At 50.5% G+C, this 22,464-nt stretch overlaps 1 protein-coding gene and 1 long non-coding RNA gene across 3 annotated transcripts in view; one reads left to right on the top strand and one right to left on the bottom strand.

The window, feature by feature from the left end:
- Positions 1–21,711, top strand: part of NECTIN2 (nectin cell adhesion molecule 2) — a 91,794-nt gene extending 70,083 nt beyond the window's left edge. Inside the window, exons 6-9 of one of the 2 annotated variants that reach the window (XM_081018980.1) lie at positions 13,417–13,561; positions 14,734–14,797; positions 16,435–16,539; positions 18,850–21,711. In XM_081018980.1, coding sequence (XP_080875106.1) covers positions 13,417–13,561; positions 14,734–14,797; positions 16,435–16,539; positions 18,850–19,053 — 518 coding nt within the window. In that variant the 3' untranslated portion in view covers positions 19,054–21,711. The remainder of the gene's footprint in view (positions 1–13,416; positions 13,562–14,733; positions 14,798–16,434; positions 16,540–18,849) is intronic. The other variant, XM_081018982.1, reaches the window with a different exon arrangement.
- Positions 21,417–22,360, bottom strand: LOC308484619. The gene is made up of 2 exons (XR_013990047.1): positions 22,253–22,360; positions 21,417–21,822 (listed from the first exon to the last, which is right to left on the bottom strand). It is a non-coding gene; the product is annotated as an uncharacterized lncRNA (long non-coding RNA).
- Positions 22,361–22,464: the final 104 nt, after the last annotated feature.

Raw genomic sequence — 22,464 nt, 5'->3', positions numbered from 1 at the left:
TCTCTGGGCCACACTTTCAGAATGAAAATTTGCTCACTCCACTCCCCAAAAAATTTTATTGGTAAGGAATGCATTGGAAAATAAAAAGAAAAGTGCGAAGGTTAGCTCTCCCCTTGATATGGATGGAAGAGGTACTAGTGACCTGTACAACACGCATATGGTTAAGGCGTTACCACTTACTTTGTGGCATCTAGCCAAGTTTATTTCCCCTCCCCACAAGCTGGATAGCTCAGCTGGTTGAGCATGAGACATGTAATCCCAGGGTTGTGGGTTCGAGCGCTGCGTTGGTTGAAAGATTCCGGTTCCTTGTGGTCCCTTCCAACTCTACAAATCTGTGATTCCAGTGCTTGAATGGGAACACAGAACACAACTACTTCATAATATGATCATGGGGCGTGCAGATAGTATAAAACAAAGCAGCTGCGTAAGAACAGAAATCACTCTCAGAACTATTCCCTTGATTGTCCTTGAATCTCCCCGCCACACTTGCCATCCTCTCCGGCCCACCACAGCGTGGTATGCCGCACCCTTTGAGAACCACTGCTCTAGCTTCTCCTCTTTTCTTGACACCATCCGCACTGGGAGACCTCTGCCACATCCCTTCCCCGTGGCCCCTGTGCTTTTCTCCTGAAAAGGCCACCACTAAGAGCAATGCCATGCATTGGGCAGGTGGCCTTAACAGCCTCTCAACCGCCGGAAATCTATGGTGTGGGGGCACTCTCCTGCAGTGCTACACCTGTGGGGCTGCAAAAAACCTTCCCTGTTGAATTTCCGCTTGTGCAGCTGCCAATGACACAGGAATCCTACGGGGGGGGGGGAGCACAACAAAACTGGCATGTAGATCTGAAAAGGTGGTGCTTATCCACCCTGCAATTTAATTAACCATGGCGGAACGGACTCGCGCCTGCGATTCCTGGTTCCAGGTCTCTCTGGGCTTCCTCTAAGGCAGGGGTGGCCAACTCCCAAGAGACTGCAGTCTACTCACAGAGTTAAAAACTGGCAGTGATCTACCCCCTTTTGGGGAGTTCGGGTCAAAGTTGTTGAGCTTGTTTTAGGGAGGAGGAAAACCCCGTTTTGGGGGGCTTCAGGTCAAAGTTGTTGAGCTTTTTGGGGGGAGTCAGTGATCTACCGGTAGATCACGATCTACCTGTTGGACGTGGCTGCCCTAAGGCACTGAGGCTAAACTCTGGCCTTCAGTCGGGATGGGCACATGGCACTAGACTTTCTCTGCAGAGAGCAGGGGCGGCTGAGAGCGAAACCGGACTTTGCATGGGGGCGGGTGGAACAGAGATAAGATAAAACTTTTGTTCCCAGCAATTTGGAGCATGAGAGAGCCTGGGAGAAAGTGGGGGCAGGGAGAGAGTGAGAACGGGAGGGTGACTCTTCCAACAGGCTTTTGTGAGGTGTGGGCTGATGCCCGGGTCTTTGTTGGCGGCGGGGTGGTGGGGGCATGAGCTGGAACCGAGTGGCTCAGATGTGCCGTCATCCCTCTGGAATTTGAAACCTCCCATGCTCAGCTAGAAAGAAAAATCGCCTGCGTTCTCCCTCCCACATCTCTTCTCTCAAAACCACTCTCCTTCCGTGAATGGCTAAGTTTCACTCTCATGCAGGCTACCCTCCCTGCCCCCTCCTGGGTGACCGTTTCAAAATCACAGCTCAGCCCTGACTCACTCATCCTTTCCCTTACCTCTGCCCTGCATCATCATATAATGAGCAAGCTCGCCAGACAGGTCCTTCTGACTGTGCCTTTGGAACAATTTCAGCATCTGTTTCCTCTGTTTGTATATATCAATATCTGATAAGGGGGATGATCCTCCCCAGCGGTACCTGCTTGGCTGGTAAAACTAGGGCCTTCTCTCCTGCTTTCGGCTCCGACGCAAGACTGTCTGAACCGCAGCTTACCAAGGATCTGTCCTGGAAAGAACTGGCTGCCCCAAACTTCGTCCTGCAATGCAATAGGAGATGTATAAAATCCCTGAACCTCACTGCTCACTCCCAGGATGGTGAAAATGGTTGGCATCCGTGCCCAGCTGGGGTCCACAAACAGAGACAGCTACTTGAATCGCTAGGAAGATCTGGAGGTCTTTATCTCCTTCTGCAACCCTTCCACCGCACCAAAGATTTCCCAGAGTAGCTGACAAATTATCAGTTTTAAGTACGGTGGTACCTCTGGTTACGAACTTAATTCGTTCCGGAGGTCCGTTCTTAACCTGAAACCGTTCTTAACCTGAAGCACCGCTTTAGCTAATGGGGCCTCCTGCTGCCGCTGGCGCACGATTTCTCTTCTCATCCTGAGGTAAAGTTCTTCACCCGAGGTACTATTTCCGGGTTAGCAGAGTTTGTAACCCGAGGTGTTTGTAACCTGAGGTACCACTGTATTCACTTTGCCTCTGAATATCATAGAGCAGTGTTTCCCAAACTTTGGCTCTCTAGCTGTTTTAGGACTACAACTCCCATCATCCCTAGCTAGCAGGACCAGTGGCCATGGATAATGGGAATGGTAGTCCGAGAACAGCTGGAGACCCAAGTTTGGGAAACCCTGCTGTAGAGCAACTCCTGTATGAGGAAAGGGAGTTTTTGGTTTAGAGAAAAGGCAAGTAAGAAGGGTAGGGTATAAATAATAAAAATTGTTGTTGTTGTTAGGTGACATGAGAGAAGGCTATTAAAGTATGCCAGGCATTGGGGGAAAGTTTGTCTCCCTCTCTCATAACGCTAGAACTCGTGGACATTCAGTGGAAGATACCAGAGGGATAAAAGGATGTCCTCCTCCATGCGGTGCATAGTGAAAACTGTGGAACTCTCTGCCACAGGAAGCATTGATGACCACCAACTTGGGTAGCTTTAAAGGAGGCTTGGACAAATTTGTGCAGGATAAGACCATCAGGGGCTGCTAGCCATGCTCTGCCGCCACAGCTGGAAGCAGTTACTGGAAACCGCAGGGTGGGATGAGTTGTCCTGTTTGCAGGTTTCCCACAGGCATCAGATTCATACCTGACAGGTGCTCAGCATGACTTGGGCACGCCCAGTGTCCCAGGTTTTTGTGCTGACTGAGCGCTGCAACACAGACCCATTTTTCAGACTGGGACACTGAGGGGAACTGCCCGGCAGAAAACGATGGTGAAACAGCATGCCATGCCTACCGCAAGAGTGACAGCTTGTGCAACCAACACAGCTCTTCCTGTTTTAATAGTGCCTTGCGATGCCAGTCAGATAGGCGGGGCACTCTCTGAAAAACGATGAGCGATGATGAGGAGAAAGGGTTAAAAAATGACTGCACAGTTGTTCACCAAAATTTCGCACTTACACATTGGTCAGGGCAGGTGATAGTTTCACTTGTGCGCACTTCCTGTGGACATACCATTTTTAAAATTTATTTTTGCAAGTCAATTTTCCCCATTAAACTTAATCTTTACATATGAATTCCAGATTCCAAATTTGTTAGACATTTCTCTTCATCTTCCTGCCCTTTCCTGCTGTTCCTAATCCCATCCAATCCCATTTATATACTGCATTCTAATAAATCAGAATTCTTCTAATTTCAAATATTCTTCTATTTCAAATATTACCAATTTTCTGCTGCTGTTCATATTCCAAGTTACTGTGGACATACGACTTGCGGGCCTCCTGTTGTGCCAACAACAGAAGACGGACCATCTCTGGCCTGGCTGGGCAGAGGCAGGGCAAGGCTCCTCTCTACCTGCCCTTCATTGATTGTCCCTCTGGACACATTTTAGGGGACCTCAGGCCAGGTTCCTCGTGGTTCCTTGAAACCCTCAGCCCAGCTCTCTAAAGGAGTGTCTCCACCCCCATCGTTCACTGAGATCAGTACCGAGGGCCTTCTGGCGGTTCCCTCACTGCAAGAAGTGAGGCTACAGGGAACCAGGCAGAGGGCCTTCTCGGTGGTGGCACCTGCCCTGTGGAACACCCTCCCGTCAGATGTCAAGGAAATAAACAACTACAGTCATACTTCTTGTTATGTTTGGTTCAGGTTACGTCTTTTCAGATTGCGTCCTGCGGTGACCTGGAAGTACCTCGGGTTAAGAACTTAATTCGTTCTGGAGGTCCGTTCTTAACCTGAAAGTGTTGTTAACCTGAGGTACCACTTTAGCTAATGGGGCCTCCCGCTGCCACCGCGCAATTTCTGTTCTCATCCTGAAGCAAAGTTTTAACCCGAGGTACTATTTCTGGGTTAACGGAGTCTGTAACCTGAAGTGTCTGTAACCTGAGGTACCACTGTACCTGAAAGGGTTACTTCAGGGTTTTGCCAATTGCTCATGCGCAGACGCTCAAAATGACATCACGCGCATGCGCAGAAGCGGCAAATAGTGACCCGCGCACGCGTAGACACGGGTTGCGTTCTGCTCATATTGCGAACGGGCGTCTGGAACGGATCCTGTTCACAACCAGAGGTACCACTGTATCTGACTTTTAGAAGACATCTGAAGGCATCCCTGTTTGGGGAAGTTTTTAATGTCTGATGTTTTATTGTATTTTTTATATTTTGTTGGAAGCCGCCCAGAGTAGCTGGGGAAACCCAGCCAGATGGACGGGGTGTAAATAATAAATTGTTGTTGTTGTTATCACTGCACGGCCGGGCTGTGGCCAAGACGTCTGTGACAGATTCTTTTGGCTGGGTGGGAGTGGATGAATGGGCTTGATCAAATTGCATCTTCTCTCTCTCTCTGCTTTTTGTGATCCTCTGATTTCATATTCCGGATGTGTGGCTGTCATATTCCCCCGCAGTCATAGGCATTTCTAAGCTCGGAACAGTCTAATCTTTTAAGCCTCCCCGAGTAAGAGAAAACATTTCCTCCTTTTCACCATCTTCCCACGTCTTCTCTCTCCTCCGTTTTCTCGCTTCCTCCCCTCACTCTTAAAACACAGCCTTGGCGAACCCAGCGCCCCCCAGATGTTTCGAAGCTGCCCTCCTAAACATCAGGAGGGTGCCAGGTTGACCAAGCCTGCTCCAAGGGAGGGAGGGCAACCCCGATCTTGCAGGCTCGCTTCCTCCTCTTTGTACCCGCGCCAGGAAGTTGCAGATTCTCTCCTTCCCCTCCTGGATTTGGGCAGCCTTGGCTGCCCCCAGCTCCTTGCCAGCAGGGCTGGCGTCGAAAGGATTCCTTTGGAAACCTGCTCCTCAGCTTGAAAATAGTAATTTCGAGCTGCCGCGAGAGAAATCCACGCGCCGGCACTTGCTCCAAGCTGGCCCATGCATAATGGATGGGGCTGTGGGTAATTATGGGTCGTCCCAGGAGAGCCGAGGAGGGGATCAGTTAGTGGATGAACACGCCAAGCTGGCAGCGAAAAGATGGCACGCGGAGGTCTGCCTTTCACCTCTCAATCTCGCACCTCTGGTGCTTTTGCCTCCCGACACGAAGGGAAGGCGACAGATGGCCTTTGCTGGGAAGGAAGGAGTTGGCCGCAGTTGCCCTGGATCTGGGACGGCGGGGGCAGAGAAGCCTGCGACTCTCCAGCTGTTGCGGAACTACAACTCCCATAAGCCTCAGCTGTCGGTTGGAGCTGATGGGAGTTGGAGTCCAGCCGTGCCTGGAAGGGCAAAGGTTCCCCAGCCCAGGTCTAGAAGGAATGAGATTTTTTTAAAAATCTGCAGGCTGCCTTATGTTCCTGAGCCAGTGTGGTGTAGTGGTTAAGAGCGGTAGTCTCGTAATCTGGGGAACCGGGTTCGTGTCTCCGCTCCTCCACATGCAGCTGCTGGGTGACCTTGGGCCAGTCACACTTCTTTGAAGTCTCTCAGCCCCACTCACCTCACAGAGTGTTTGTTGTGGGGGAGGAAGGGAAAGGAGAATGTGAGCCGCTTTGAGACTCCTTAAAGGGAGTGAAAGGCGGGATATCAAATCCAAACTCTTCTTCTTCTTCTTCTTCCTGGCAGGGAAAATGGTGGGGTGGAAATAAATATATAATAATAACAACAATAATATACAGTATCAAGGGTGGGGAAGCCTTTTCTGCCTGAGAGCCACATTAGCCTCCTGGGGGACACATTCCAGAAGATTATCATTGCTATTTCGTCCATTTATATCCTACCCTTCCTTCTGAAGAAAGCCAGATAGAAGAGTCTTGACCTGATGACAAGAGGTTTCTGCATGCAACCATGCATTCCTCTCTCCATCCAGGCAATGAAGAGTCTTTATCGCCATCCAAAGATACCTGGGTAGCTCAGTTGGTTAGAGCATGGCGCTAATAACGCCAAGGTTGCAGGTTCGATCCCCGCATGGGACAGCTGCAAATTCCTGCATTGCAAGAGGTTGGACTAGATGACCCTCAGGGTCCCTTCCAACTCTACAATTCTACGATTCTGTGATTCTATACATCCCAAGCAGACAAAAGCACTGGAGGGAAATGTGGGGCAGGGCCCTGAGGAGTTTGGCCTGGGGATGTCCAAATATTTTTCAAAGACGGCCAGATTTGATGAAGTGAACATGTGTGAGGGCCAACCAAGGTTGTTGTGCTTTTTCTTAGGATTTTATCCCAGGACAGATACTGCCATGGGGGCTGGATTAGGCCCCCAAAACGGATTTTGGACATGCCTGGCCTAGGGAGTACAGTGGTACCTCAGGTTACAGACGTTTCAGGTTACAGACTCCGCTAACCCAGAAATAGTACCTTGGGTTAAGAACTTTGCTTCAGGATGAGAACAAAAATTGTGCGGTGGTGGCAGGGCGGCAACGGGAGGCCCCATTAGCTAAAGTGGTACCTCAGGTTAAGAACAGTTTCAGGTTAAGAACGGACCTCCAGAACGAATTACGTTCTTAACCAGAGGTACCACTGTATTTTGAGAGCCAAGCAAAGAGGTTTGCAGGGCCATATTTGACTTCTGGACCTGAGGTTCCTCACCCCTCCTTTAATTAGTGCTGAAGACTGCCAACTTTTCCCCTTGCTTCTGCTCCTGCGCCTGTGAGTGCCACTTGATCCGCTGGCTTTTGAAGTGATTCTGCTGTTCGTCCTGCCGTGAAAAGCTTTGCTTTCAGGTTTCTGCACTTTGGGATGCTATTAAAGGCACAGCAGCAAGATGGGTCAGGGCTTTTTTTTTTTTTTTTTTAAGTCTGCTGTCGACTCTAATTTCATTTAAAAGTGCTCCTCATGCGTTGTCTCATTATCCCTATGTACATTATTCTAACAGCTCTGTGAAGTAGTAGTTATTATCCTCATAATGCAGAAGGGATCCGACGCCGATTTTGTGCAAGGCCGCTCAGTGAGAGAATGCACGAAGTCTGAACCAGAAGGAGAGAAACATACATAAAAATTGAGCCCCAGGTAGCCAGGACAAACGTTCTAGTCCTGATGAAGTTTCCACTGCAAGGGAGGGGACAGGAGCACACTTTCTCTGTGGGTTGAGGGTGTGTATGTGTGTTTTGCTGCCTTTCCTTTCCTGATGGGCCTTGCGCAAGCTTCTGGCATGTGATGGGCAGAGCCGGGATGCCCTGTGCCATGAAAAGCCCCAGAGCGTCTGACGGCAGTGACGAACGACAGGGGTTGTCGCCTTCTTAAGCAGGCGGAAATTGAGCAGTGGGCGCTTTGCCTGGCAAGGAAAAGTGATGCAAGCACACACAAACACACATGCCTTCATTTGCTTCATTTCTCCCTGGCAGGCCAGTAAAAAAGGTGCGGTCGCAGAGACCCAACACATAAGAACATAACCTATGGTGAGTCAGGCCAATGCCCCATCTCAGACGCGGGTGGCGCTGCTGTCTAAACCACCGAGCCTCTTGGACTTGCTGATCGGAAGGTCAGTGGTTCGAATCTCCAAGATGGGGTGAGCTCCCGTTGCTCTGTCCCAGCTCCTTCAAACCTAGCAGTCTGAAAGCACGCCAGTGCAAGTAGATAAATAGGTACCACTGCAGCAGGAAGGTAGTAATTTCGTTGTCCCCGAAGGGGGCAATGACAATAAAGATATTATTATTATTATTATTATTATTATTATTATTATACGGCGTTTCCGCGTGCTCTGGTTTCCGTCACGGTGTCCCGTTGCGCCAGAAGCGGTTTAGTCATGCTGGCCACATGACCCGGAAATGCTGTCTGTGGACAAACACCGGCTCCCTTGGCCTGAAAGCGAGATGAGCACCGCAACCCCATAGTCGCCTTTGACTGGACTTAACCGTCCAGGGGTCCTTTACTTTTTTTACCCATCTCAGTCAGTATTGTCTGCCCTGACTGGCAGTGACTGTCCATGCTTTCAGGCATAAAGGTAAAGGTAAAGGGACCCCTGACCATTAGGTCCAGTCATGACCGACTCTGGGGTTGCTGCGCTCATCTCACTTTACTGGCTGAGGGAGCCGGCGTACAGTTTCCGGGTCATGTGGCCAGCATGACTAAGCCGCTTCTGGCGAAACAGAGCAGTGCATGGAAATACGGTTTACCTTCCCGGCGGAGCGGTACCTATTTATCTACTTGCACTTTGAGGTGCTTTCAAACTGCTAGGTTGGCAGGAGCAGGGACCGAGGTACGGGACCTCACCCAGTCACAGGGATTCGAACCACCGACCTTCTGATCGGCAAGCCCTAGGCTCTGTGGTTTAACCCACAGCGCCACAGGCATGGACACCCCTATTTTCATCGGAGAAAAGTTGGAGGGTATGCTTTTTACCCAGACTCTATAGAAAAGCAAAGTGTGTTTGTGTACGCATGTGCGGTTGGGCGGGTGGGAGAACAGCGCAAAGGGTTGTTTGAACACTCTCTTGAAATCGTAAACGCACCTACTGGCCACAAAGGTCAGTGACCTTAGCTTAACCACTGGACCTCATTCTTTATTTTTTTTTTCATAACGGGCCTGTAACCCAGAAACTTCCCATGCACCTCTACACACACACACACAGAGAGAGAGAGAGAGAGAGAGAGAGGGAGGGAGGGAGGGAGGGAGGGAGGGAGAGAGACTCACACTCACACACTGTAGCCATCAGGCCTCGCTCTCTTCAAAGCGCTGAGGAGAGATGAAAGGCAAAATCCCGGCATTCATCCCCTCTCAGGGCTGCCTTCACCCTTATGCTTAAAACATCAATTGTGTGCCGAAGAAAAGCTGCGCATTACAGGCCGTATGAATTATGCACGCTGAGCTCATTCGCCTCCATACATCTCTATTTTGCATAATTTATATCGCTCCTTGCTAACCGCAGCGAAAGGAAGGCAACCTGGCTAGCGGGAATCCTGATCTGCGCCTTCCGAGATTTCGTCGGCGGTTCACCCCTACGCTTCCGAGTGTTGAGGGCTAGAAACTTGGCGGGTAAATATTGATTGCTTGCAGCCATTTGTTGCGTCGCAAACAATTCAGGATGGGAGCGGCAGATATATATTTGCTGAAAACTACGATGGCTGAGATTCTCATGCTGCCGATGTGCCTGATTTTGCACAGGGCAGTTGTGCGATGGATGACGTCGCCCTGAACGTTTTTTGCTTTCGTTGTTTTGTTTGTGCTTTCACTTGGCGTTTTATCTCGTGAACCGCCTTGAGATCTTGCAATGAGGACGGTGCATAAATCTAATAAGTAATAGAATAATAAATAACAATGCAGCCCTCTCTAATCAATAGATACCATCCCTAGAACTAGACTTGGGTCTTGGGGGAGCCTCTTGTGTGTTCCCTCCCATGGCCGGGGATTCCAGCTTGGAAGAATGCTTTGCCCTCATCCTTCCCCAAAGGTCCAGTCCCTGAAACTGCAGCGGGATGGGTGCGGTGGGGGCACCAAGGGAGAGCAGAAACCGGGCTGCTTGCATTCCCTCTGTGGTGTGAATCACAGTCCATTCAACCTTCCTAGCTGCCAGTACAAACCCCCTGCAATTGCTAATCTGCAGCGTAGAATTAAGGTGCCACCTAGTGGTTGAAGATTGGAGAGTAAGAGAAATAATAATAATAATAAAACACGATCTAGAATCCCGGCCAGTTAAAGCCCTGTTCTGGGTTTACACGAAAACATAAAAAGAGTCTGCTGGATCAGGCCTGCAGCCCATGTAATCTAGCATCCTATTCTCATATGGGATCACCCAGGTGGCCGTGGGAAATCTGCAAGCTTGACCTGAACCCAAGAGATACCCTTCCCTCCTGCGATTTCCACTGGTATTTGGAAGCTTTGCTTCCTCTGGCTGTGGAAACAGAGCACAGCCATTGTGGCTGGCAGCCACTGAGAGCCCTCTCCTCTAGGAGATGCAGGGCTGTGTGTTTATAAGAGCAATGAGACTCTTAATCTCAGGGCTGCGTGTTCAAGGCCCACGTTGGCCAGAAAGACCCCTGCATTGCAGAGGATTGGACCAAATGACCCTCACGCTTCCTTCCAACTCTATGATTCTATGATCACAATTCAGCAGAAACAATATCGGGTCTTGCGGCACCTTAAAGATTTAGACATGTATTGGGGGCATGGTGGTTTGCGGACTAGAATCCACATCATCTATAGTGATGCGAACGGGATCTGTTCTGGAGCCCCGTTCGTATCCTGAAGCAAACGTAACACGCGACTGTGCATCTACATGTTGCGTTCGCCGCTTCCACGCATGCGTATGACGTCATTTTGAGCCTCTACGCATGCGCGAGTGGCGAATCCCGAAAGTAACGCGTTCGATTGCTTCTGGGTCGCCGCAGAGCACAACCTGAAAACGCTCAACCTGAAGTGTATTCATCCTGAGGTATGACTGTATTGCATGAATTGTTATCTTTGGATGAGAGGAATATATACAGTGGTACCTCTGGTTACGTACTTAATTCGTTCTGAAGGTCTGTTCTTAACCTGAAACTGTTCTTAACCTGAAAGACCACTTTAGCTAATGGGGCCTCCTGCTGCCGCCCCACCGCCGCCCCACGATTTCTGTTCTCATCCTGAAGCAAAGTTCTTAACCCGAGGTACTATTTCTGGGTTAGCGGAGTCTGTAACCTGAAGCGTTTGTAAACTGAAGCATATGTAACCTGAAGCATATGTAACCTGAGGTACCACTGTATAGGCACATGGGCAGAGGTGGGGATCCTCTGGCTTTCCAGATGTTGCAGAGCTCCAGCTTCCTCGCAGGCTCAGTTTAGCGTAGCCAATGGCCAGGAATGATGAGAGGGTTATGAAATGCCATTAAATGAAAAAATTACAGGCCAGGAACTAAATTACGGCTTAAAACCTGTGCAAAATCAGCACGGTGACCATTTGCAGCATCAGTAATTGGAGACCACACATTCATCCTGGCATTTGTTGAGTAGATTTGACCCCTGTAGTGGAAGCAGAAAACCACTGTGTCCGTTCACAGCCAAACCCAGCTCTCTGAAAACCTCAGAGTTCCTTTTCTAGCCACAGTTGTTTGGAGGGGAGGCTTGAAAACAGGTGAGCCCCACTTGGCCAGCTGAAATCTCAGAAGCAGCAGTTGCTGAAAGAGACTTCCAATAACCAGAGGCCTTGCCCCATCCCCATGTTTGTAGGAAATTGTGAAAAGGAAAGAAAACCATGCTTGAAGAAAATGTTCCATTTAACATTTGTTTAAAAAGCCGAGGCATTTTTGTTGGGGATTGTAGGGAAAGACCTGCCAAAAAAGCTGGAAAACATCTTTATGTATGCGACAACGGCCGCGAGAGTTCTGGTAGCACAAGGATGGAAGACTGAAGAAACCCCAACTAAAGAAGCATGGCAAGAAAAAGTGATGGACTATGCAGAACTGGCAAAACTGACATATAAGCTAAGGGACAAGGATAACTGTGACTTTAAGGATGAATGGGAACCCTTTACAAAGTATCTGAAGACGCAACAAAGCGAACTGGACTCCTTGGCAGGTTTTGAATAAACATTCACAAACTTTTTATTGATAATAATCAGCTAAATAGTTTGAGGATCTATACAACTTTGTAACATGCAGAAAACAGCAGTCTCAGAGAAACCAAAGACTGGAACTGAGGGAAGTCGGGGGGTGGGGGCGGGTGGGTTCTGTGTGGGAGGGAGGAGGGAGGAAAAATGGGGGGGGGGACAAGGATGATATGTTTTTGGATAATATGTCTTGTTTTAATTTTGAATAAAAAAAAAAAAAAGAAAACCATGCAAACGCTCTCTCTCTCTCCTTTTTTTGGCGCAAGTTATACCGGTCACTGAATTCGCCTTTTCCTGTTGCAGTTTGGATTACCTTGGTGCAGGATTTATTTTTTTATAGAATGATTTTCATCGGTGATATCTGCTTGGTGGAATTGGGTGACTCCAGGTACAGATGACAGTTGTGGGGCCATCACCCTCAGGCCTGCTTTTAAAAATGTGTTTTGGTGCCAGCTCCACGCAGACTTATCCTTTGACCTGGGAAGGAGCCCAGGAGGGGGGAAGCTGCAGCCCTCTTGATGTTGTTGGACTACAACTCCCATCAATCCTAAGAACATAAGAAGATCCCTGCTGGATCAGACTAGTGGCCTGACGGAATCTGGAGAGCTACAGCTTCTCTGCCCCTGGGTGCCACAGCGGTGGATTTTCTGAATGTTTGAGGAGAGTTTTGATGTCTTGTGTACGTCAGAAATGGGGAACTTGTAGCCTGCCACATTTTGCGGAACTACAACTTCCTTCACCTGTCATGTCTGGATGTAGATGAGTGGTGGGAGGCACCAGCTGGGGAACCCCCAGGGGAACCCCCCGGGGAAGAAGGCCCAGAGCCAGTTTTTGACGGCGGGATGGCAGTGTCTGGTCAAAGGGTGCAGACTGGGAGGAGGAGCTGCCCGAAGCTGAAGAGGCAACAGGGTTTCGTGAGCAGGAAGAGACTGGGGCAGAGAGCAGTGCAGAATCAGAGGTGGGAGAGGAAGAGGGCCAAGAGACAGAGATAAGGCCAGCTTCTGGAGAATCCAGGGAGTCCCTCCGTCCTGCTGCAACCAGCTCCCCTCCCGCCTGATCTCCCAGAACATGCAGAGAAAAGAAGAGGGCAGAGCAAAGAGAGACAAGATGATGGAGCCTTAGGCTGTTGGGGAAGGAACCAGGGAAAGGAACCTTGGAGAGGAGTGGGAAGGTAGGGACCTTTAGTCCTCAGAGCTGCCTCATTGGGGCAAGACCTGCTGGGAAGAGTTGCTGGGATCATTCTTCTTCTTCTTCTTTGGTGATCTCTCGTAACCGAGTAAGGTCGTCTTCCATAAACACAGTTATAACAATGAGTCCGTAAGTGACTGTGGAGGCCAATTCGGGATCCACATGTCCTTCCACAGTGGGGACATAGGTTTCCGGACAGGAGTTGATCACGGTGTGGATTTGCCAAGCGTGCCTTCCCCTTAGCTCGTTTCTCCCTTTAGTCCTGAGTTTGAGCATCTTCAAAACCCACGACACCTTTGGGCTCCCCCACCCGAGGCAGCCTGATGCGCAACACATGTTCACATGGGCCTCTGATTCACAGCGTTTCTTTCTTTCTTTCTTTCTTTCTTTCTTTCTTTCTTTCTTTCTTTCTTTCTTTCTTTCTTTCTTTCTTTCTTCCAGATAAGCCCAACATGGAAGGGGCAGGCACCACAGGGGGGATCATTGGTGGCCTCATTGCGGCCATCGTGGCCGTGGCCGTGGTGGCCACCGGCATCCTGATCTGCCGCCAGCAGCAGAAGAACCGGATGGATCGCGAGGAGGACGAGTGAGTGGATCAGTTTGCTCGGGGCTGAGGGCCAGGATCCAGATAGAGCGCAGGGGGCCTGGGAGATGGGCAACGGGGCACGGCAAGAAAGGGATAACCTCTCCTCCTCCTTCTCCTGCCACTTTTGGTCTGGGTTCAGATTGGGCAGGTGAAGTGTCGTTGGCGACAAATACCACAGGCTCGCACAACTCTAACTGAAACAAATGAAAATGGTTTAGTTTTTAGATGATAATAATAATAATAATAATAATAATAATAATAATAATAATAATTTATTTATACCCCGCCCATCTGGCTGGGCTTCACCGGCCACTCTGGGCGGCTTCCAACAAAATATTAAAATACAGTAATCCATCAAACATTAAAAGCTTCCCTGAACAGGGCTGCCTTCAGATGTTGTCTAAAAGTCTGGTGGTTGTTGCTCTCTTGGACATCTGGTGGGAGGGCATTCCACAGGGTGGGTGCCACTACCAAGAAGGCCCTCTGCCTGGTTCCCCGTAACTTGGCTTCTCGCAGTGACGCAACCACCAGAAGGCCGCAATAGAGAATCAGTATGGTGGGTCTACAATGCAGGAACAGCAACCCAAATTTCTAGGGGATTGGCTCAGCCTTTGCCAACCTGGTGGCTTCCAGATGTTTTGTGGTCCAAAACACCTGGAAGCCACCAGGTTGGCGATGGATGTAATTATTTCTGCACTTTTCCCATCTGCATTGTTTGCCTAGGTCCTTTGCTATTCCTTTAGCATAGGCCTACCGTTTTGATTCTCTATTGCAGGGGCTCTCTGGCCTGCCAGATGTTGTTGGACTTCAGCTGCCACCAGCCATTGACCATTGTCCAGCGCTGGGTGGGCTGTTTTGGGGGACGCAGGTCAGCAACACCTGGAGGACCAGAGGCTGGGTGTCAACAAACCCTTTAAATCTGGCCTACCATCTTGTGAGTAGGTGGCCCTTTTTGCTGGCATCTCTTTACCCATTGGGGTGCAAATTTGAACTCAAGATTAACACCCGCTACCTAGAGCAATGGTATTCAACCTTTCTGAGTCCATGGCTCCCTTGACCCACCTAAAGCACATTAAAGCACATTATCTCCAGCCAGCCCTCCAGCCCTGGTAGTCAGTGGTTTGGCAGCTTACATCCTCACCTGATGGTCTTCCTTCCTGCCGTCTATGCAGCCAGGAAGGACCCCCTGCTTACAAGCCGCCCCCACCCTGCCAGCTGTCTGACGAAACAGAACCGGTAAGTATCTGTGGCTTGAAGTAGCCAGGATATGCTCCTGACACACGGAGTTATTTTTTCAGCCTTTTGGACTGTTTTGGGAGGAACAAAATTATAACAGTGTCCCCATGCGAATTGCAGATCCCAGGTGATAACTTCTAGGGCAGAGCTGGGGCCCGGGACGAAAGTGGGTTGGACCTGTACCAAAGGGAGATGGAGTCAAATCTTTCCCAGCTCAGCTGTAAAACTCACTGGGTGCCATTGGGCAAGGGAGGCTCTGTCTATTTGACCCTGGTGTTAATGATGGCTCACATTTCCCTGTATCTACAAATGGTCCTTCACCACCCCTGGCCCTACCTGCCAACTGCATGAGGTACTTTAGGCTAATAGACGTTGGCTGGTCCAACATAGACCGCCCCCCTCCTGCCCCCAAAGAGCTTCAGGGTGAAGTGGGGTGTGCTGCCTGGGACTGATAGGAATTGCAGCACAGAACCTCTGGAGGATGCCCGGTTGTTGAAGACTGCCCAAAACGATGTCCTACCTACCTCAATGGCCTCTAGGCATCCTGAGCCACAGAAGCTGCCTTTGTAGCTGGAGTTGGCCAAGGTCCCTCCCAGGTGTGGTGGGAAATGGCCAGAGAATGCAGGGAGCAGACTTTGCGGGGCTCAGCAGCAGCTACCTGGCAATTTCATCCTTGGCGCTGGCCAAGCCACCCCTGCGCAGGCAAGACCCATCCCTCGCGTGCTTAGCAATCATCAGCCTACTAATTTCCAGGGCTGTTTGTACTCTGTGCTGAAAGACGGTGCTGTTAATCATTATTATAATCACCATCATCATCATCTCCCATTGGACTGGGTTAGAATAATAATCTTGAAGTCAGAAAAGCTGGATTTTAATGTACCTGTTCACTGCTGAAGTGTGTGCAATACCTGTTGCTTTTTGCTTATTCCCTTCTGTTTCTGCCCTTCCTGGGGCCAGGCCAAGAGCTCAGTGGGGCAATGCATGTTCTCTCTGTCGCTGGAGGCCTTATTTACTCCCTCTGGCTGCTCTTGTGCTCAGATCCTGCTTCTGGGCTTCCCACCTGACTGGCCACGGTGTGAACAGGATGCTGGATTCAGTGGGCCTCTGACCTACCCCAGCAGGGCTTCTTAGGCTGTGATTTCAGCAGGCGTTGCCCACTCTCGGGCAAAGCTCTCTTTGCAAACCATAAGGCCTAGCAACTTGCTTTTTAGAAAATAAAAACCAAAACGCTGGGAGTCTCCAGTGAATGTTGGCTCCCAGAGCAAAAATCTGTGTGGTGCTTGCATGAAATGGCAGGATACGCATGGCCCTGCCATGGCTGGCTGAGGACGAAGAGACAACGGAGGCTTTGGTGAAGCGTTTGGGCAGGGTTGCTTGCAGCAGTTTCTTCCTGCAGTTGGATAGGAGGTGGCTGGCTGAGTCTTAAGAAGCCCTTCAGACAGCCAAGGGCGACCAGGGATGGATGGGGAGGGAACTATCTGCAATTCTGCGTGTGCTGGCGGCTCTCTCCCTCTCTGGCTGAGAGTATCCTGGAATTTATTCTGACTCTGGGAAGGGAGCTTTTTCTCTCTCTTGGCTTCCTCCGGCAGTTCAGGCTGCCCCTCCCGTCTTCATCCCACATCTCTGGTTTATTCCAGGTTCCCACTCCCAGTGAGGCTGAGAGTATCCCGCTCAAAGCACCCTTTTATGAACCCAGCACCACAGACGATCTCTTTGGCGGGGTCGCTGCCACCGCAATGGAGGTGAGGGGGAGCCCGTGCCAAGGAGTTTTCTCTAGGGAAGTGCCCGCGTTGAGCACAAGGGGTGCAATCAAGGAGACCGAGCCCTCTGAAACGGGATCCGCTCTGACACCCTGAGACTCAGCTTCTTGGGTTTGCCTTGGAGAGAAAACCTAGCCTGTTAAGTTGTGGGTGAACATATCAGACGACACAGCAATTCTTCAAACAGCTCTTGTTTATTCACAGGCCAGAACAGAACTGAACTGAAGGGTTCAGCCAGCCTGCTTATATAGAGCTCCAGTACAACGTAACTGTAACAATTTTCTAAAACTATCCAATCACTGAACGTCACTTTCGATCCCTTATTTGCATAACTATCTACAGTATCCCCCTGCTGGCCCAGGGTGAGAACTTCAGTACATAAACATAGCCCATGCTGACCCCAGGGCCCCATGAAGAAGATCAGTATAACAAACACACACAACTCTCAGGATGTATCCTGCTCATCTGCAATCATGCCTCTCAGAGCGTAGGATTTGGTTGTCAAGCGCACACCAGAGAATCCTGAGACTCATGGCTTCCTTTTTGTTTTTAAAGTCCTCAAAGTTTCTAGTCCTTATGGCTGCAAAACGTGGCAATTAATTTGCAAGCTTGTGGGCAAGGCTTGGTGAGTTTTCTACAATGTAGAAAGGGGGACCAAGCAGGATGAGTAGGGAGCAGAGGGCAGGGGACTGCTTTAGCATCCCTCCTTTCCTGCACACTTTTGCAGACACAAAAGCGTTACACTGCCTAATCTGAGGCTGTGCTTTTGGATTCTCAGCAGCATTGCTTAGGATCCTGGTGTTTGCCTCTTGGATTGCACAGTGCTTCATAGTGCTGGTCAAAACAGATCTGCCCTTCAAACTAGCTGCTCCCACAAACGGTGACCTGTCTTTCCAACACAATTGGGCTAGCTGCAGATATGCTTGTTTGCCAGGTACTCTTCAGAATCAAGAGGGACGCAGGTGGCGCTGTGGTCTAAACCTCAGAGCCTAGGGCTTGCCGATCAGAAGGTTGGCGGTTCGAATCCCCGCAATGGGGTAAGCTCACGTTGTTTGGTCCCAGCTCCTGCCCACCTAGCAGTTCAAAAGCATGTCAAAGTGCAAGTAGATACATAGGCGGGAAGGTAAACAGTGTTTCCGTGCACTGCTCTGATTCGCCAGAAGCAGCTTAGTCATGCTGGCCACATGACCCGGAAGCTGTCTGTGGACAAACGCCTGCTCCCTCGGTCTATAGAGCGAGATGAGCGCCGCAACCCCAGAGTCATCCGCAACTGGACCTAACGGTCAGGGGTGCCTTTATTTTACCTTCAGAATCAATATACTAATTCTGTGCACACCAACAGGCAACACAGAGGGCCGGCCCAACCATTGGGCAGTGTCAGATGTCCACCTCAGACAGCTGAATTGTGGTGTTTTGAAGGGGCCATGAACTGTTATTTATTTTATTATTGTATTAAGTCCCAAAATATCTTGGTGAGCTTTGGAGACCTTGACTTGTGAGGGAGGGGCAGCATTTGTTGCTCTGCCTCAGGCAGCAAAATGTCTTGGGCCAGCCCTGATTACAAGAAAGAACAAGAAATAGGTGCAACATAGTCTGTGACACAAGTCCCTTGTGGCACGGCTCCTTAGGGGGCGTGTTTATCCAGCCCCCACAGCTTTAGCTAGGGCCCTCCTAGTCTGGGGCTCGGGCCTGGCCACGTTAGCTGAGCTCAGCACAGAGAGAGCATGCAATGTTGACCCCTGTGACTGGCAGCCAGGATGATGCCTCTGGGTTGGCCTGGCCTGGCCACCATCACACCATACATTTAAAGAGCTATGATACCACTTTAAACTGTCATGGCTTCCCCCAAAGAATTCTGGGAGCTGTAGTTTGTTAAGGGTCCTGAGAGTAGTTAGGAGACGCTTTTCCCAGTCACATATAGGCACTTCCCAGAGTTCCCTTTGCAGAGGGATTGATTGCCAAATCACCCTGGGAATTGCAGCTCTGGGAGGGGAATAGGGGGTCTCCTAGCAACACTCAGCACACTTAGTGAACTACAGCTCCCAGAATTCCATGGGGGAAGCCATGACATGGTCATCAGGCCCTGGCTTGGTCATCAGAGCAGCATGGTCTCCACTTCAGTTCAGATTTGGCTGCTCCTGTCTCCAAGCCAAGCCTCCAGCTCCGGGAACACAGCCTCCCACCCACCTCAGTGTAAACACTGTGGGATGCAACAAGGGATATGGGGGGGGGGGACAGCAGTTAAGTAAATATCCCCCCTCCAAACCACCAATTCATTCCTTCCCTCTGCAGGAGGCCCCGCGATACCACGAGCTGCCGACGCTGGAAGAGCGAGAGGCGGTGGCAGGTGCTGGCCCCAGCATGGAGGACGAATATCTGGACCAGATCAACCCCATTTATGACGCGCTCTCCTTCGCAGCCACGGAGGAAGAGGCCGACATGGCTCCCATGTCCACCGACAAGGCCTTTATCATGTCCAGGGCTATGTATGTCTGAGCCCTGAGGCTGGATTTCCACCCGAGGCCCAGAGATGAGGATGCTGTATCTCGCGCTGGTCTTGGAGAGATGCTGCTTCTTTTGACGCTATATCCCGTTAGATGCCCAGCGTGGTTCCCTTGAAAATCCCGGGTTTCTCGTGTGCCTTAGATGGGCCGGAGCACGTCCTGCTCCAAGCAGGCCTTCTCATTCCTTCTGTTCCTTCTCCAGCAAGGCCAGAGCTGTCCCACCATGCCAGACATACGTAGTGCCTTCATCTTTTGTCTTTTGAAATGGGCCTGATGGCGGCTTATACCCTCCCAGCCTCTCCCAAAGTCTAGTGGGCCTTCCTGAGCCAGATTTCCCTGACCCTGAGCCATCTGGCTGTCGGACAAATGCTACGTTTACAGTAGAATCCAGAGTCCTCAGAACCACTTCCCATGCGTGGATACAGGGGCCAAGTACCTCTTGCAGCTGCTCCCCCCATGGAGCTAGCTATTGACTCCTGCTATTGACTCCTGCCAAAGCCAGTTGGGGAGGGGGAGGGGGATTTTATACCTCCTTAGGTACCCCCCCATTCTCTTGGTGCCCCTGTATTAACCTCTCCTGCCTGGAGGATGCCTGGCACCTGGTAAAACGACGACTCCTGGGCTTTGCCACTTTGTATTGCAGATGGAGGTTGCCCGATTGCTCCCCGCCACCCCTAAAAGGGAAAAGAATCCTACACAGGGGAAATGGGCATGTTGGGAAGAAGTCTTGGCTAGACTCCCCCAGCATCTAGTTTTCTCTGGGTGAAGAGTTTTCCATGTGTGTCGGGGTGGGGGAGATTCAGCCGCGCAGTTCCATCTGCACTCTGGAACGGAACAACACCAGAAGAGAGCTTTTTCTCTCTAGACCAGACTCTGAGATACAATTGGATCTTCACATGAGATGATCACGCCTTGGTGAACGTTTAGGCTCCTTCCAGAAGGCACAAGAAATGCCTGCCAGGTGCCTGGCAACCAGCACCACAGTGTTAGCCATCTTTGGGGTTTGACATGCTAGATTCCTCAGCCACGGGGTGGGCAACTTGTCGCGGGTACTCCGCTTCTCATTGTGTCGTCGAAACAATCTCGACATGCACTCCCAACTGCGCATGGCGTCTCCCACCAAGCACCCAAGAGTATTGCTTCCTCCTTGCCCTAATACACTGCCAGCCCCAGGGAGTTGGGGGTTCCCCATGTGAATGAGTGCAAAAGATAGGGTCTCTTGCTGTTGAAAGCTGAACTCTCTTCCCCAAACAACCATATGCACACACCCCGGGAGGTTTCGGCTGCAACAGAATACGCCTCGTAGCCTTCCTGCAGAGAGCCATGGGCAAGTGGCATCTCCTTCTGCGGCAGTATTCAAGGGGTGGCTGGGCAGGTCTCCGCAATGAGTGCTTTTTAAAAAGGGGCTAGGACATCCCTGCTTGGGCTGCCTCCCAACTGCAGTGTTGAAGGTTCCAATTTAGCACTAGGCCAGGGATATGAGCTGTGACAACCTTTTTAGCAAGGGGATTGGAACGGGACGGACTTGCGCAGGTATCTGTGCATAATGATCTCTCCTTGGGTCTGCGGCACGTCATCAGGACTCGACCCCATGCCAAATCCTGGAACCTGAAGGGTGGCAAGGGAGCTTGTGCTGCCCCACTCGGCTCTGGCCAAGGGAGGGGACTGCAGGGAGAACAGCAAGGAAGGATCTTCACATCAGTTGGGCAAAGTAGGTCATGTGGCAGCTCCCTATAAAAGCTGCCAGGCGCAGGTTACTGTTGCTGTGTTGCTGGCAAGAGGCCACTTTAGTCCACAAGCCCAAGTTTGGAGTGCTGTGCCTGATCTCGCCTGTTACCCCAACAAGGACCAGTTAGGCTGGCAGGGACTGTTGCAGTATGACGTCGCTGTGAAGCCTTCAGGTGTCTGCAGCACATCTGGCAATCAATCAATCAATCAGCCAATCAACCTCCCATCTAGATTTAGTCACTGTCCAGAAGTTTGGTGGACCTTTAGTTGTTGTTGGCCTCCCAACAGCTTCTACCAGCATTGCTAGCGCTAAGGGGTAGTGATGGGAGTTGTAGTCCAGCAATGCCTGGAGGTCCCCTGGTCTCCCAGCCCCACACATAAGAGGATACATGGGGATCTTTCCATGTTTCAGAGTTTCCACTTTTGAGTGGGGAGGTTGGTGCCACAAACTCCCGCTGGCATGATTTTCCTATAGCTCAGGCTCCGGTTGCTACTTGAATTGTGAATCTGTTCCCCAAGAGCTCAGGAGCCGCCCGGGTTTCCGGGCTCCTGATCTGAAAATGTGAAGGGTTGTTTTGTAGGTTTGCTGTTTTTAGTTGTTGCTTTTTTGCCACTGCTGCTGTTTCCCCTGGGCGCAGGTACAGATTGGCGCTGCAGGATTTTTTATTGTGATTACAATTGTTTTTTACTACCTGTTCCTCTTGACTTCACTGATCTTAACACTAATGCCATGAATCTCAGGGTCTGAGGGAAGGAATGATTGAAACACAAGATGCCTTTCCCCCTCAATGCCCTTTTCGTGCCTTTGCTTGACGCTGAATGGACAGATCTCAGTGGGAACACAGATGGACTTACTTCTTTTTTAAATAAACTTTTTACTGATGTTGTTTCTTAAAAATAAATGTTTTTCAAACCCTCGTAATGACAGCATCATGCTTTGTGGGTGAGGAGGGCCTGAACAGTTCCTGATTTGTTATCTTGCCATGGCCTAGGTGTCCTGGGGAGGGTTCGGAGACGTCCACCGATTTGATGCCTAGATAAATAATGAGCCTTGGATCACACCCACAACATATATAGAAAGCACGAGGCTTCCTCACAAAGACTCTTGGGAAGTGCCGTTTGCTCAGGGTGCTGGGAATTGTAGCTCGGTGCAGGGTAAACTACAGTTCCCATGAATATATATTGGGAGGAAGAAGCAATTTCTATCTCCATATATATATATATATATATATATATATATGGAATATATCAACATTCTGGGCGTTGGCCTGACGTTGAGGAAAGACGAGGGTCCTACAAGCCTCCCATGTGGGTAACTATGGAAACCTTCGGCGCGCGGAACCCAACGACGCTCACAAAGATGGCGCCGCCCGTGAGGTTTTTCCCTTTAGTTCCTCCCACCTATCACACTCTATGGTTTTTTGCGGGCCACTCTTGCCCCTTCAGCTCGGTGGCCACCTGACCTTGCTCCTGTTCTCCGCAGCTGACCTTGCTGGCTTAGCGGGGGTCGCTCCGCCTCTCCATTAAGAAAAGCAGCCAGTGACAAGGCGGCAGGGAACCCTATCCCCAGCGCCGTTCGAAAAGCAACCAATGGGGACGCGGCGGCCCCGCGGAAAGAGAGACCAATGGCCGAGAGGAGCCCGCATTCATTCCCATAACCGGGCCAATCGGGGCG

The sequence above is a fragment of the Podarcis pityusensis genome, assembly GCF_964106645.2.
Source record: "Podarcis pityusensis genome assembly, chromosome: 8".
In the NCBI taxonomy this organism is placed as follows: domain Eukaryota; kingdom Metazoa; phylum Chordata; class Lepidosauria; order Squamata; family Lacertidae; genus Podarcis; species Podarcis pityusensis.
The sequence above is the reverse complement of the archived record's forward strand: the minus strand, read 5'-3'. Positions and strand labels throughout refer to the sequence as shown.